The 16,881-nt window shown below is 40.6% G+C and overlaps 1 protein-coding gene across 3 annotated transcripts in view; it reads right to left on the reverse strand.

Moving 5' to 3' along the window:
- SYNRG (synergin gamma) overlaps positions 1-15,377 on the reverse strand; it is a 63,316-nt gene extending 47,939 nt beyond the window's left edge. For all 3 annotated transcript variants that reach the window (XM_072137159.1, XM_072137158.1, XM_072137157.1), the window contains exons 1-4: positions 15,080-15,377; positions 9,913-9,953; positions 5,290-5,414; positions 3,317-3,447 (exon numbers count right to left, since the gene is read on the reverse strand). In XM_072137159.1, the coding sequence (XP_071993260.1) occupies positions 3,317-3,447; positions 5,290-5,414; positions 9,913-9,953; positions 15,080-15,120 (338 nt within the window). In that variant the 5' untranslated portion in view covers positions 15,121-15,377. The remainder of the gene's footprint in view (positions 1-3,316; positions 3,448-5,289; positions 5,415-9,912; positions 9,954-15,079) is intronic.
- Between the last annotated feature and the right edge of the window lie 1,504 nt (positions 15,378-16,881).

Below are 16,881 nucleotides of genomic sequence, written 5' to 3' on the forward strand. Positions count from 1 at the left end.
AAAATTTTGCCGCTTTAACCAGCCATCAGCCGCCATCTTATTTACAGGGTCCAAGGTGAAAAAGACTGCAGAGAAGCCTGGAGCTTGGTATATATCTGCCGTTTTCCAGGATAATAGATGGGAGATGGGACATAACATAGGATGGATTAGAAAAGGGAGAGTTGACGTTTCATGCAGTTAGTGAGAGTGAGCTTTGGAGGGTGGGTATTAGTCAGAGTCTGGGGAAGGTCATTCCAGAGAATCGAAGCAACTCGGAAGAAGTCCGCATGAGAGGTTTGAATTAAGGTAGAGAATAATCTGATGTCAATGGCAGATCAAAGAGCACGATGAGAGATAGGAGGGGGCAGCATTATTCAGAGCTTTGTGGATGAGGGTTATTATTTTAAAGGGAATACGGAAGGAGACCGGCAGCCAGTGCAGTGACTGGCACAGACTGGAGGCATCCGTGTAGCGTTTGGCCTGAAAGACGAGCCTGGCTGCTGCATTAATAGATTGTAGAGGAAACAGTTTAGTGAGTGGAAGACCAATAAGTAGGGAGTTACAGTAGTCTAGTCGAGAGTGAATAAGTGCAACAATTAGCATTTTAGAAGAGTCAATCGTTAGAAATGGGCAGATTCGATTGCTTCTGGGCGGAGGAGTTGGGGCGCGGGGAGGAGTGAAGTGAGAACCCAACTGTTTGAGGAGGTTCTGTCTTGAAATTTATATGTTGTCTTCTGTCCCTGTGGGTATGACTGAGGTCCCCGTCTCTCTTCTACTGGTTCTCTTTTCCTTTCTTGTGTATTAGGACTTTTGCTGGAAATGAGCTAGTTCATAAGCGGATAAGTCCGAATACAAACCTCAGTTATGAGGCTAACAATTTCAGGCACCACATACGGTTATTGGTTGCGTACGTTCAGGTCCCAGACCTGTCTGCATTTTATAGGGTAAGGTCTTGGACCGGAGAATCGCTATATAATAAATATGTTTGTTGAAGGGTTAATTTCTAGTTAAAGAAGCAAATTGCTGAAAACTTGTATTTTCGGATCCGACATTTCCTACCTTTATTTGTATGTATTGTTTTAAAAAAGAAAAAAATCTTTTACTGCCTGTTTATTTGCTGACATGTGTCATCACATGGTTTGTTCAACTTTTAATAAAAATACAATTATATAAAAAAAGAAATGGGCGGATTCTGGAGATGAATATATGGTGAAAAGGAGAGGTCAGAGTCCAGCACAACACCAAGACAGCGGGCCTGCTGCCTAGGTACTATAGTGTTCCCACAGACGGACATGAAGAGGTCAGGGTTAGGCAAGTTAGTGGATGGTGGAAAGTTTTAGAAAGATTGAGTTTCAAGAAGAGATAGGGCATGATGCTAGAGACATTCAGTAGTATTCTGGGTTAAGGCAGGGGTGATGTTATGTGCAGAAGTATATAGCTGGGTGTAATCACCATAGAGATGATACTGGAAACCAAATCTGCTGATGGTTTGTCCAATGGGGGCAGTATAGAGGGAGAAGAGAAAAGGACCTAGGACTGAGCCCTAAGGAACCACGACAGTGAGAGGAAGAGGAGAAGAGAAAGATCCAGAAAAGGAGACACTGAAAGTGCGGTCATAGAGATGGGAAGAAAGCGGGTTAGTCAAGAATAGACCAGGCATTTCAGGAGTTTGGAGATGAAAGGTAGGTTAGAAACTGGTCTGTAGTTAGTAGCATTGGATGGGTCCAGTGAAGGTTTCTTTAGGAAGGGGGTAACAACAGCATGCTTGAAAGAAGAGGGGACGACACCAGAAGAGAGAGAGAGGTTGAAGATTTTAATAAGGTGAGAAGTGATTGCTGGGGAGAGAGACTGTACGAGGTATGAGGGAATGGGATCACTGATGCAGGTAGTAGGTCGAGCAGAAGAAAGGAGCCTGGACACTTCTTCCTCTGTGACCGGCTCAAAGGAAGAGCGTGAACAAGGTAAGGCACCGGAGGGAAGGGGATTAGTGGGGTGAGTGGATTGAGCAACTATTTCCTGAATGCAATCAATTTTATCCTTAAAGTAGATGGCCAGATCTTCAGCCACAAGGTCTGTGACAGGTGGCTGCACCTTTGGTGTTAGTAAGGAGTGAAGAGCATCAAAGAGCCTTTTGGGGTTGTTAGAGAGAGAGGATATGAGATATGAGTAAAATAGACCTGTTTAGCAAGGTGAAGGGCAGAGTTATAGGATTTTAGCATATATTTGAAGTGTAGAAAGTCTGCAGATGTGAACGATTTTCTCCACAGACGTTCGGCAATTCTGGAGCACTGTCGAAGGAAACGAGTTTGTTCAGTGTGCCAAGGTTGCCTGCGTGTGTGGTGAAAATTTCGGATAGTGAGTGGTGCCACCTCATCTAGCGCGCGTCTGACAGTGTGATTATAGTGGTTAGTAACCAGGTGAAAGAGGAGATGGGAGACAGTGCAGACTAAGTTTTCTGTGATCTTGTGAGTATGAAAGTGGAAAGGAAAAATTGGTAAAATTAGATATTGAAGATGGTTGGGAGAAGACCAATATGAGTATGTTTCCCTCATTATGAGTGGGGAAAAAAACGCAGAGTTGTGAAAGACCTATAGAAGTAGTTAGTACTAAGAGCTGAGAGGCAGGAGGGGAATTGGGAGTGTTAACAGGAATGTTGAACCATGATGATGGTTGGAATGTCACAGGATAGAAAGTGAGAGAGCCAAGAGGCAAAGTGGTCAAGGAACTGATAGGGTGAGCCACACGAAGAGAGAATGGGCGGAAAAGTTTGAGGGTGTGGACCTCAAAATATGGGAAACTAAGAGAGGGAACTTCTCTTGAGGGAGCTTCTCAAAGTGGAAAAATATCCACTTTGAGAAGCACCTGCTGCACAACTATGATCGGCCTAAAGCAGTGGTGGCAAACCTATGGCACTGGTGCAAGAGGTGGCACTCGGAGCCCTTTCTGTGGGCACCCAGCCCATCACCCCAGCATGAAGTTCACCAGACAGGATTCAAAGAATCTTCCTACAATGATAGGCAAATTTTCCCTCCTCCTTTCAACTGTGTTGGTGTCTTTAGGAGGCTGAACGATTGAAAGTTGTCAAAGAACAAGGAGAAATATAGAACTGCTTAAATTGCTGTGCTGGCACTTTGCAATAAATAAGTGGCTTTTGGTTGACGTTTGGGCACTCAGGCTTTAAAAGGTTCGCCATCACTGGCCTAGAGGAACTTCGCTTTCGAGTCATAACATAACATTTCATCTCATGCATAAGGAAGAAGGAAGAAGAAAGAAGAAGGAAGAAGATATACATACACACACAAATTATACCAAACATATGTATGTATAACAAACTTACTGTTGTTCTTCAACAAATTGCTTCTTCATGTCAGGAGGGTAGGCCGGACTTGGAGGCGCCATTCCTAAAAATCCAGCCTGTCCTACAAACGTCATTGCTGTAGGCTGCATTGGACCCATTGGTAATCCACCCTGGCATAAAAAGCTTGGTTTACTAAACTAGACAAAATGGCGTTTGTAAGATTTTCAAAATAATCGGTACAGAATTCCGGCAGGCTGCAAATCCTTTTTTCCAAGCACAGGACACATGGAATGTAATCTTGTTGTTTTTGTTTAAAAATTACCTTTAAACTTTTAGTTACACTTAATGCATGGTAGACTTTTATTATGAACCAAACATACCTTGAGAATAATGTAGCTACTTTAATCCCCAAGCTGAGTAGTTTTGCTGAAAAAAACAAACAATTATAATATTCAGGATAATGAGCCTCTATCACTTTTGCTTGGCTCAGCGCTTCTCTTCTTACACTGCTCAGGAGAATGATGTAATCACTGGCAGGCAGAAGAAATCAATGGCTGCACCATCCCCCATCAGCTGCGTATGAGTGATCCAGCTCAGGTTTATTAGTCCTGTCCGGAGAGTTCAGGAATCTCCGTGTAATATGTTTATGTACTTCAAGAAGCATACAATCCAGCTTTCCCAAGGTCCTGAATGTCAATTGTTTTTTCAGCAAAACCACTCAACTTCGGAACTGAACAAGATATGTTGCTGCATAAGTGTATTCTCTAGGTATGTTTAGTTTATAATGCATGAAATCAAATGTCGTTTTCCTATAAAAATACCTTGTAAAAAAGTAAACAAACAATTGATAAAAAGGGGGGGGGGGACTCTCTCTGTTGCCATCTATCTGTATAAATAAAAATATTTGCTATAGATAGCAATTAACCCCATAGTGCAATAAGACTTACCTGTAAGTCTCGTTGCGCATGGGGGAGTATGAAGAGGGTTCACTAAAAATGCAAATTGCCCCTTTCCCTAGAAGTCATATAAATAAACAGTAAAAAAAAAAAAAAATAACAAACCTATTAGGCGTTGCCGTATCCGAAACACCCGATCAAAATATAACAAAGTTTTTTCACTGCGTTTAACACCGTAACGGAAAATAGCGCCCAAAGTCGCAAATGGCATTTTTTTGCCATTTGGAAAAATATGAAAATTCAATAAAAAGTGAACAACGGGTTGTACAGTCCTAAAAATAGAGGCATTGAAAACGTCATTAAAAGTCACAAAAAAAAAAAAATTACACCACCCACAGCTCTATACACCAAAGTATGAAAAAGGTTATTAGCGCCAGAAGACGGCAAAATGAAGATTTTTTTTTATTTTGAACAAGAGTTTTTCATTTTTGTAAATGTATAAAACATTATAAAATACAAATTTGGTATCCCCGTGATCGTACTAACCCATTGAATGAAGTAGACATGTCATTTGGGGCACACAGTGAAAGCCGTAAAATCCAAGCCCACAAGAAATGGCGCAAATGTGGTCTTTCATCAATTTCACTGCATTCAGAATTTTTTTCCCTGCTTCCCAGTATACGGCATAGAATATTAAATACCATCACTATGTAGTGCAATTTTATTAAACAGAAAAATAAGCCCATACACAGTTAGATTTTTTTAAGGTGGAGAGTGAAAAAAAGATGCAAAAACGAGGGCCTCGTCCTTAAGAGTTAAATATAGTTTTTACTGCTACAATTACTAAAACAAAAATCTACAAATACTCATTTCCTAGTATATAGCAATTACTACATTTTTGCTTGAATCCCTCTTCAACTTGGAAAAAAAAAATAAGCTTGTTCATGCAATAAATATATGTATATCTTCTAGTGCTTATGGGCATTGTAGATAGAGATTTGAAAAGCACATTGCATAGAGGTCATTGATGGCAGTCATAAAAACTTCCAAAAATTGTTTTAATAAAAGAATAAAAAGACTGGTGTATATACACATCATCAAGTAGTACAGGGTTACCTGCATAGCCATGGCTGCTTGAGGCATCTGAGGGCTGTACCCAATGGTCATCATATTCTGTACATTGGACTGCATTACAGGTAGCATGGGAAAATGAGCAGTTTGTTGTTGTATGGGTATTAGACCTACAATGTTTATAGAAAAAAAATGTAAACAAAACACATTTCTCCTGTACATTGACCTTACACATACAACATATAAAGACTTTTGCCAAAAGGGGCGCTATTAGTAGTCCTGATCTGGGATGCAATTCCCTTGGCTTTGGTTCGTAAACACTGTTACGAGAATGTAACTGTAAACAGAGAATTATAACTCATGTTATAACAGATACATGTTCGGAATCTTAGTAGTCATCAACGGGCAAAGAAAGAAGGAAGTTAGAGCTTACCATAACATTCTTTAAAACTTATTTTTCATTACAAGACAGGCGATCATCACAGTGGGTGTATAAAAAGGAGCAGCATATATGTTCCCTGCGATGATTGCTTGATTTTAACCCCTAGGCGCACCAGGACGTTATAGTACGTCCCTGCGGGTAGATACTTCCCGCACCGGGACCGTGCTATAATGTCATGCTTCTGCTACCCGCTCATGAACGGAGCCGGCACCAGAAGCAGCGGCTGTCAGCTGAGTAACACAGCTGACACCGCGCACTAACACCCACGATCAAAGGCAACTCCGATCGCAAGTGTTAACCCCTTACAGGCCGCGGTCCAACAAGCATGACAGCAGCATGTAAGTGTGTTCCCCCATGGATCGGATCCCCCGTGCCGCTTACTGGGGGATTTGATCCACTTCTGGGCAGCCCCGAGTTCTGCCAAGTGCCCCGGGGCTGCCAGACGTTCCTGACAGTCAGATCCCTTCCGGGTCTTACTGTAAACTGTCTGCACATGCATCTGCATGCTCAGACAGTTTACACTGCTCTACAATGAATTAGTATAATTAATGAATTAGCAGTGTACTGGACTTGACCCAACGATCAGAGCATAAGCCTCTAAAATGTCAGTTTCCCATAAAAATAAAAATAAGTATAAAAACCCAGAAACCCCCCCCCCCCATATTTGGTATTGCCGTCCGTAACAATCTGTATAATAAAACAGAATAGTTAAGAGACCCGCACGGTAAACGCTGGAGAAAAACATAACGCAAAAATAGATCATTTTTAATTAATACCTTGCTCTAAAATGTTCGGCACTCTAAAATAAGCCCACTAAAAAGAACAACTTTTCTCGCAAAAAATAAGCCCCTAACCAGATTGTCAGCCGAAAAACAAAAAAAGTTCTGCATATGAAAAGATAGTAAAGCTAAAATGAACAAGATTTTCTACAAATTAGTTTTTATTTAGTAAAATTGAATAAAATACACAAAACCCCACATATTTGGTATCGCTGCGTCCGTAACAACCTGCATAATAAAACATAATTATTAGATCCGCAAAGTTAACCCCATAAAAAATAACCCCAAAAAAAGATAATTTTTAAATTAATAACCTATAAAAAATTATCTAAAAAGTGATTAAAAAAATGTTATGCACTCTAAAATAAGAACACTAAAAAGAACAATCCTTCTCGCAAAAAAAAAAATAAGCCCTTAACCAGATTTGTGAGGCGAAAAATAAAAAAAATGTTATGCATTTGAAAGACAGCGATGCTAAAATTAACAACATGTTCACCAAATTTCTTTTTATTCGGTAAAAATGGGCAAAAAATTAAAAATATATATAAATGAAGTATTTTTGTAATCGTGGCGACCCATAGAATAAAAATAATATACTATTTTTATGGTATGGTAAACAGCGGAAAAAAAAAAAAAAAAACACTTCCTAAAAATTGATGATTTTCATTTCCTCCAACGAGTTGATAAAATCTCACCATACCAGAAAAGTGCATCTCATGTGGCAAAAGAAATAAGCCCCTATAGGTCCACATTAAAAAAAAAAAGACCATGCAAATCTGCTCCGGATGGCGCCCCTTTCAAATCAATGCTTGGCCATGAGCCCAAACAGCAAGATACCACCACATATGGGATATCGGTGTATTCGGGAGAAACTGGGTATCAAACTTTGTGGAGCCTTTTTTTCATTTAATCCATTGTAAATGTTTAATTTTCCACCCAAAATGAGTGTATTGTGAAAAAAATATTACAATTTGTAGACTGCACCTCCAATTTGTTTTAACCCCTATAAAACACCAAAAGGGTTAAACTTCTTATAAGTGGTTTTACATACGTTGAGGGGTGTAATTTACAAGTCTAGCTGTTATTTAGGCCTCTCACAGTCAATTACAAGTTGAGCAGGTCCATCTAAATACAGGTTTTCGGGATTTTCCAAAAAATTGGAAAAATGGTACATAAATTCTGAGCCTCATAACATTCTAGTAAATTATTTGGAATCTTAAAAAAACCATGGCAACATAAAGCAGACATTTGGGAAATGTAAGTTATGAATTAGTTTGGGTGCTATGACTATCCACATCAAAAATAGAGAATTTAGAACTGTGAAAATAAGAAAAATTTTCAAAATTTGTCAAATTTTGTTTTTTTCATAACTAAACACAAAAGATTTCATCCAAATTTTAATACCATTCCTCACTATTGCTGGCAGCATGTATAAAACTCTAGTACAATGATGGCAAACCTTTTGGAGTGCCCAAGGTACAACCAAAACCCACGTACATGTCACAAAGTGCCAACAAAAGAGTGCCAACAGCACATCATTGTTCCCTGCTGTATAACAGGTTTTACCAATACAATAGAAAGACTATGGAGAAAATTGGACTGTAGCTTCCAGAGGGCCCCCTAAAGAAGAAGAATCAGGGGACCCAGTGCAGGAGCTCCAATGACAATCCATCTCTATCCACGCCTTCTCGCTCTTCCCGTAGTCCTGGCAGCGAAGGATGTGGCTTTAAAAATAGTGCTGAGCATGGCACGTCCAAGGCTGTATTGGACCACAGGAAAAAGCCTTTAGTCTTATCTGGCAACCTCTGTCTTGGGGTGAAGGCCTGGGTGTCCAAGGAAAGGGCTCTGAGTGTTACCTCTGGCACCCATGCCATAGGTTCGCCACCACTTCTCTAGTATCTTGATTGCCTTAACAAGCATGTGGCTGATCACATCCTTCAAGTCATTCAATTACAAAGAGGAAGTCTCTTTATACTGCCACAGGAATGGAATGTAGTAGAGTTGATTGTGTTTGAAAGCAGCAGAATTGTGTTTGTGTAGAAGTTACAAAAAGACAGAGCTCAGGCTCCCCATCCATTCTAATGGATGGCATCAGATCCTGCACACATAGCACAATATATGTACAGTGAACTTCTTTACACAAGAAAGGAGTGGCCTATTTGTGTTTGTAATGATGATCATTGTATTACCTTGCTTTTTGTATTATTGTAATAGATAAAACTGCAAAATTGTCAATAAAAAATACAGTTATTTAAAAAAAAAAAAAAAAAAAAAAAAAAGGAAAGGAGTGGCCTACAGATAGGAGGCAGCTTTCATAAAACACACACACACACACCCCAACAGTCTGTTAGGAAGATGTCCTCTCAGAGAAGAGATTGCCACATGTTTATCTTTTTATTCCTATGTAGGCGAATAGGTTTTAATTTATCTATTTCTTTGTGGTTTAGGAGATTACTGTATGATCATTTCTTACTATAATGTCTATGTCCTGACTGGCAGGGGTGTTTCTGCACGTTCATGTGAATGCCCTCAGTGTCCATAGCTTAAAAAGTCCCACTCACTTCAGGAGAAGCTGAGAAGATAGGGCTGATGGATATATGAGGCAATATCTCAGTATAGGATCAAGCCAGAAGAATGGTACAGGTATTGTTGGAATTGTTGTGTTGTCAAAGGCAGTTTCAATTTTTTGACAAATAACTTAAAGGGGTTGTACGATTCTTGAACCTCCAAAGTGCATGGGTGTGATAAATACACCCCCTATTGTTAAAAATACCTTCCACTTAAATGTTGTGGGAATTGCTCTTTTTACAAAACATTACCTCTTTATTGCTGCAGGCAGGAACCTGAGAAAGCAAGATGGCCGCCACACTATGCACTGGGACTACAAGTCTTATGATGCTTTGCTCCTACCAACCATAGTGTGCTCGTGCACAGAACGCACAGCACAGCAGTGATTGGCTGCTTGTGCTGTGGGCTTGTATCAGAGGAGGCGGGCACTGTCCATACAAGCAAGTAGGCTGTATGGAGAATTGCACTGTGTGCAGCACATGTGCGTGCACACAGGAGGGTGAAGACTGCAAGTGGCGGTGGATCGCGGACTGCCTACCACGCATGCACGGCCAGTGCTGGGGACTGTGAACTTGTCGTTTCTCTGGAGATGGGTGACTATATACACCTTGTAACTTTAAAAAAAAAAAAACTTTAAATAGCTAATGACTTTATACTACATGATCTCTAAAACTCCCTAGGAATCGCTAATATCTGTGAGGAATGACTTTGGATTATCTAAAAGGTGCATGGTAATGTCTGACCGTACAATCTCTTTAACAGTTACACTTTACAAAGATTTCCAGTCATTTATAAAAGAAATGAACATACGTACAAAATCTCTTTTTTTGCTGCAATAAACATTGATGAACACATAGGGGAAAAACATTATTTACAAACCTTGAGACGACCCAATTCCAGTGGCCAATGGAAACACAAAGCTGTAAAAGGTAAAAATACAGATTCATTTTAAAATAGTATGGTATTAACTTGAGTGATTGTGAAATACTTTCTAACTTGAGGATCCTAAACAAGCATGGCTGCTGGGAGGAGTCTTGAACATGCAATTGCTCATAGTAAAATTCTATGGTCACTAACTTGTCAACAAATACAATATAAGGCTACATGCACATGAAAGTATGGATACAGTGTATATATGTCCCCCATACACTTCTATGGCCTCATGGTGCCGTATGGGAGCAGTGCGGTGCTGCACACACGCGGCACCGTTCCGTAGCCCGCAGAAAGATAGGACATGTCCTATCTTTCGCACAGAATATGGCACCGCGTGATGTGTATTCCTACGGAGAGGGGCGGGGTTGAGCGACGCTCATCCCCTGCTCCTCTCCCCAGCGTCGATGTATGCCCGCCGTACTACGGTAGGGCAGGCATACATTGTGTGAATGTAACCTAAGGGCTACTAAAAGGAAAACGGACCAGCACTACCATTCGTGTAAACAGTGACCATAACATAACAAAAATACTGCTTGAGTACAAAGAGAAAGAACAGAGGCATGTCAAAAGGTCAAAAATACAAATCCTTTATTCTACAAATATCATACCACTTAGTGGTGCCTAGTGCACACATATGATAAATTTGACCCAGAAATTCTTGGAAAATTCTCATAGTGAAAATGTTTGTTTTTCACAAACAAAAAAAAAAAAGAAAAAAAAAGGCAAGCCTCCAAAAGTGAAGAGTGGAAACCGTTAACACAGCAAGAGAATGACAGGTTTAATATTTATACAAAACAAAAGGGAACACTTTTCCCAATAGGCACAATTCACAGGTTATACGTTCCTTGTGAGGGATTTATCAAGGCTTGTATTGGTGTAAGGCCAAATTGCAACTCCTCCCCCCTTTTTGCCAAGCACCAAGAGTGTAGGTGGGGAATGGTGCAAAATGGGCTGAGCCAATCCATGGAGTCGAATTAACTAAAGCCTGCAGCAATTCCAGTTGCAGGTTAAAGGGGTATTCCAGGAATATGAACGTCTGACACAAAAACCCATGATGATTTAAATAAATGAATACAACAAAACTCAATGTCATTAATCACAAAATGGAGCTTAAATAGTTTGATTATATGATTAACAAAGTTTATTGCCTCTCTAAAGTAGGTGGAGTCATCACTAAGATGGCCGCCACTGGAAACTACAAGTTCCATGATTCTTTAGTTCTCAGTAACTCCTCCTCCCTCTTATGCTCTGCTCCCAGTGATGATATAACAGATTTTCTTGCTCTGTTACCATAGTAATGAAGTGTAACTGCACATCACAAAAACACTGGCCATACTGGATGCACTGCAACCAACCGACTACAGCCAAACGTAGTGGTGATCACATGACCTGCCCAGGCAGGTACAGGACACGTGATGTGGACATGTGACCAGCGGCCATCTTCTGTCATACAACGGACCGCGAGGAGAAAATTAAGGGACTGATTAAAGGGCCAGCAGCATTTATAATTCTTCATTACAGTCTATGTCATCAGCATTTTCTGCTAATGGGAGCAAAATTTTAAATAACAACTAATTACACATTAGCTTATATTTTGAGTGCCCATTTGAATATGAATTATGCTGATTCCTGGAATACCCCTTTAAGGTTAAATTCTACGGCAGCCAGAGCCTGGCATAGACTTGATCTAGGTGCAGACTGCTGCCACAATATTCATGCTCAGAAAATAGTCTATACAGAAATGTGCAATTAGAAATTTAAAAGAAAACCAAAAGCAAACGTATAAATATGTTGGAAATCATATGCAAGCAATACAGTCCTTGTTTATCCATTAGTAAAACAGATAATAATAAATATCATGTTTCTTGTTCACAAGTTTCATGTTTCTTATTCCTTCTAAAAGCAAAGAAATAATCAACTGACCTACCAATTGCCACAGTATCAAATCTACCTTTGTATGCAAACAGCTCATTAGATATAAAGCTACATCAGCTCCATTACACCATTCTATTATGTTCTGACACATCAAGATGGGAAAATAAATTCTTTAGATGCTACCAAGAGTTACAAGATTACATTTATAAAATGCCTAAGAAATTGAGGACAACAATATAAAAGAAAAAATAAAATTGCACATCACCAGTGCAAAGGGGGTCACAAGCCCAATATATAATTCACCACATGGAAACTTCAGAGTTCACCAGCTCTGATTACCACCAGAGAAGCCATGTCCTTAACAAAAAGCCAGAATGTCAATGCCACAGGCACAAATATTTTGCCCATTCTGGAAGGCGTTTTTATCAGAACTATGTGTTTTGGTTTTTTAATATTTTCATTAGCCACAAAAAAGACCATTTCAAGACTGCCCCTCTGTTTTGTTTTAAAGGGAACCTACCACCACGATTCTACCTGTGAAACACCTAAAGGGTTTAAAAAAAACTTCACATATTTAAAACAACTTTTGGGAAGGTGCATTTTTTATGGGGTTAGCTATAAGGTTTTACTATTATTTAGCCCTCTCAAAGTTACTTAAAAGCTGAGTATCTCCCTCAAATTTGCCATATTTTTGGGGGGTTTTTTTTGTTTTTATTTATAACAAAAAAGCCTCCGATAACGCTATCTAACACTGCTGTGGAGTACAGTAGAAACGCCGGACCGATCTCAAAGCGGATTGTGGGCGGTGACTGCTGCATGATGCGCGGCAGTCATCACCGGCCTATGAAGCGAGCGGGGCGGTCTGGGGAAGAGGCAGCACCTTGGATAGCTTTGAGAGAGGTCCGGGGTTTCTATTGTACTCTGCAGCAGTGTTAGATAGCGTTATCGGAAACCTCTGATAACGCTATCATTCTAACACTGCTGCGTTTGTTGTAGCACTAGTGCCGAATTTCTGGGTGACAGGTCTTTTTATTCATTTTTTTGCTCCCCGCCATCAGAAATTATTTTACCGTGTGCTATATGTTGGCTTATTTCTGTGCAACAAATTGCATTCCACGGTGATGGTATTTATTTATTATTTTTTTAGACCCTCTAAGGAACTTTTAACCATAGATGGTCTGCTCACTCCTACCATATACTGCAATACTACCGTATTGCAGTATATGGCATTTTTACACAATATTCATTACAATGAGCCACTTCATACAGACACTGGCTCATTGTAACGAAACTGCATATGCCATGCACCCTTAGGGCTGACGACCAATGGCAACTAATTGCCGCTCATCCAGTGAGCGATGATTGGAACAAAGACGGCGCTGCCATCTTTTAAATGCCGATGGCATCGGAAGGTTTAATTCTAGCTAGCACCAATAGCGGGTATTAGTGGTTGGTGTTTTCTGCAAGCCCTACCTATGTATGAAGAGTCCCCGCTCCTCAGCGCTGTACATGGGGCTAAGGGGGGTGCTGTTGCTGGACACTTTAATAGGGCCTGGTCAAAAATGTAAAAACTGGCTTCAGCGGCAACGGGTTAATTGGCAAATTCTCTGTTAGGAAAGCTTGTACTGTACTTCCAGCCTTACCTTTAGAAATCTAACCCTCAGCAAAGGACAAAACACTCAGTTATTATTAACCCCTTCACACTCACTGATGGATATATGAGTCTATCAGCATCCTATGGATGATGCTCTTTTTTTCTTCTCTCCAGTGGGGAAAGCTAATAAATGGCACTGGCTTGGTCGAATTGGCATGATACAATTTCTTTTGTTTGGAACAATCATAATAAAAAGTATATATAAAAAGATTAAGAATAATGCATTTCGCGCTTCATCAGATTGAATCTGATCAGATGAATCTGATGAAGCGCTTAGCACAAGCGCGAAACGCGTTATTCTTTATTTATATATACTTTTTATTATGATTGATTGTTCCAAACTTATAAAATAAGTTTTATCACGCCAATTCGACAAAGCCAGTGCCATTTTTTTTAGCTTTCCCCAGCGACAGAGGGAATGCTCTTCTTAGCTTCCGCCACAATTAAGGCATTAAACTTCCCTGCATTGAGAGATCTGCATTTAACAGCCGATCAGCTTGAATTGACACTTTTACAGTATATGTGTCCGGTATTCAGGACGAGAATGGTCAATCATCCTCATTCAATGTTGCTGACTAGTTAAAAAGAAGAGCATATCCTAAGCGGAAGAGATGTTGACAGATCACTCACAGTTCACGAGGATCCCAAAAAAAAAATAAAAAAAATAAAATAAAAATGTATGCCAAACTTTTGGCCCGGTACCTGATAAATTAACTTACCCAGTCTCCTCTTGTCCCGGTCATGTCCCCCGGCTTTCTGCAAGGTTGTGCAGAAAAGTATGAGGGAATGGCCAGGCACCATCTTCTTAGCAACGTTGCTCTGCGCATGCGCTGTGCCTCTGCTCATTGAGTAGAGACGGAGCTGTTAACGCTCACAGCACATCAAGTGTTCATCCTGTTTGTGGCCCGGACGCACAGCAAGCAGAGGAAGAAAAAAAAGATGCAGAAGAGACTGGCGGTTCGCTAGTCAAGAACAGAACAACACTAAAGAATTCATAATAAAGGCAAGATACGAACATGCCGATAATCCTGCCAATGCTTTATTTTTATATTAAAGGGGCCAACCCCTTTATACCTGTAGGGTATCCTCACAGAAAATGTTTTTTGAAAAACAACAAGCATCTTGCAAAATCCCTAAACAGCTTTCTAGAGTCAAAAACATGCAACTTCTTTATGCAAAACCCATTTCATGTACATCAAAACTTTCCCCCGAAATGTGAGGGGTTTGCTATTTCACATTTCTTTCGAAGCACAAACCAAGAAAGTTGGACAAAAGGTCTGAAAAAAATACATACAACCCTATGTAATGTATAGTGTACAGGTGACATGTATTTAATACATTACATAGCTTACTGGTGGCCACACATGATATGCGCATGATTTATTCACAATGTCTGCAGACTCATTGTTCCCCGGTGCCAGCCTCCTGATACACAAGCCCTGCCGGGTAGTGGCGTACTAAGCTACAGACACCTGACTGGGTTATTTTCCTTCATCGCAATGGTCAATATCTGCAGATGCCTTCATATACAATGGCATGTAAAAGCCGCTCAATAAACGGAAACCACATAAATCATGTACTCGCCTGCCACTGCCGGCACCCCCGGTTCCCGGTCGCATTGCCATCTTTCCGTGCTGTAAATAAAGAGGAACCCAAACTACTTCCGGCAACACAGGAACAGTCACTTCCGGTTTCTGAGGAGGACTCAGCAGTTATTGTGATAAAGTGAACTAGCGCTTATGAATGGCGCTGCCTGCGACGTCTGTCACGTATAGAGACCGCCATGCGGGAAACGTCAGCTACGGGATGTCATTTGGTGACACCTCCCGCGACGCTGGGACGGAGCTGTGCGGTGACATTGCTGAGCCTAAACCCCGCCTCCAGAGCCGTGCACCTGCCCTGTACATGACAAAGGCTCAGGAGCCTCCAGATCACACGCAGCTTTAACCTTTCCTGCCCGGGTTATATATTATTCCACAGACAGGAAATAGGTTGAAAGAAGCAAAAATAATATTACCTGAAATACCTTATAAGTTTATGTGGACTAATGGAAAGTCCTAAAGACCTGATGTAAGAATACCCCAATAAGTATGAAAAATTGTGTATGTATAACTTATTGGCCAAGATATATCATTGTATCTGCGCCAGTTTTTGCCTTTGGAGCTTGTACATGTATTTATGAAGTGTTTGCACCACTTTTGATATATCTGGGCCATTATGTGGTATTCATGGTTATTGTAGTTTTAGGAATGTTCTCTCGAGGTGTGGTGTTTTTTCTGATGCATCCCATAGACTTCACTATTATAACTGTATTTTAAAAATGTCAAAAAATTGTGTCATTTTAAAATTTCAACACTACGGTGTTGGATCTCTCATAAAGCTACATGGCAGGGTGCATGCAAGTGTATATCAGAACCTTCTTCAATAACATGTAGTTCCGTCCTTTTGTTCTTTACTCAACAAGGAAGCAATTTTCATGCCCTCTGACACAGCAAAACACGTAATGCAGTTCCTTGAAACAGAAAACAATGAACCAATGAAAGGGCCAGCCCAGAGTCCTGATCTAGCCCAAATAGAGACCCTGTGATGTCCTGTGGAGTCATTCACAGCAAAGGCTTGTATACTTCCTACTGATTGGTGAGTGTTGTAACCTTCAGAAAATGTGTTATCTTTCTTCAACAATCAGGTGATCATACATAGGCCCAGATTTTTTTTAAAGCTCCAGTTTTCTGTTTGACTTTGCACATTACTTACAGTGCATCTGCATGCACATGTATTTAAAAAGTGTCCGAGACACATTTGTGTCCCAGCTGCACTATACTGCACTGAAATGGGCCCTTCTGTGCTCTGTCGGACACATTTATCATGTTTTAGTGGTGCACTCTGTCGGAGCAGTCCAGGGAGTGCCAGATTCATGAACATGCGCCAGAAATCTTGAATCTGGCGCCCTCTGCACATAGAGAAATTTGCCCTGTTTTTGAAAATGTGGGCCAATTTTGATCTCCAGTGTACCTAAGGAGATAAGCTTCTGCACAAGTGCTGAAGAAGCAGAAATGAAGGCTAGACAGTGTAACAGCCTGTAAAGTTGACCACAGAGGGGCTAGGGTAGCCCCTCAGACTTATTAGCATCATTTTAAAAGTTTGTTTTAGAAGCAAGTAGGCCTTCGATAACAAATATAAGAAGATTACCACAGGCACAGTGCCTGGAGTAAGTGTCACTGTTTTTCTAGGCTTAATTCCAATTAACTCAAAATGATTCCAAACGGGGCGACTATGGTGATCAGGGCCGGATTAAGGTCAGTGGGGGCCCCCACTGAGTGTAGCGTGCATACAAGTCCGCCTGCTCACTATCCCTGTAGTTACACAGCTACATTCTGCCTCCTTGC

The sequence above is a fragment of the Engystomops pustulosus genome, chromosome 2 (assembly GCF_040894005.1).
Source record: "Engystomops pustulosus chromosome 2, aEngPut4.maternal, whole genome shotgun sequence".
NCBI classification, from domain to species: domain Eukaryota; kingdom Metazoa; phylum Chordata; class Amphibia; order Anura; family Leptodactylidae; genus Engystomops; species Engystomops pustulosus.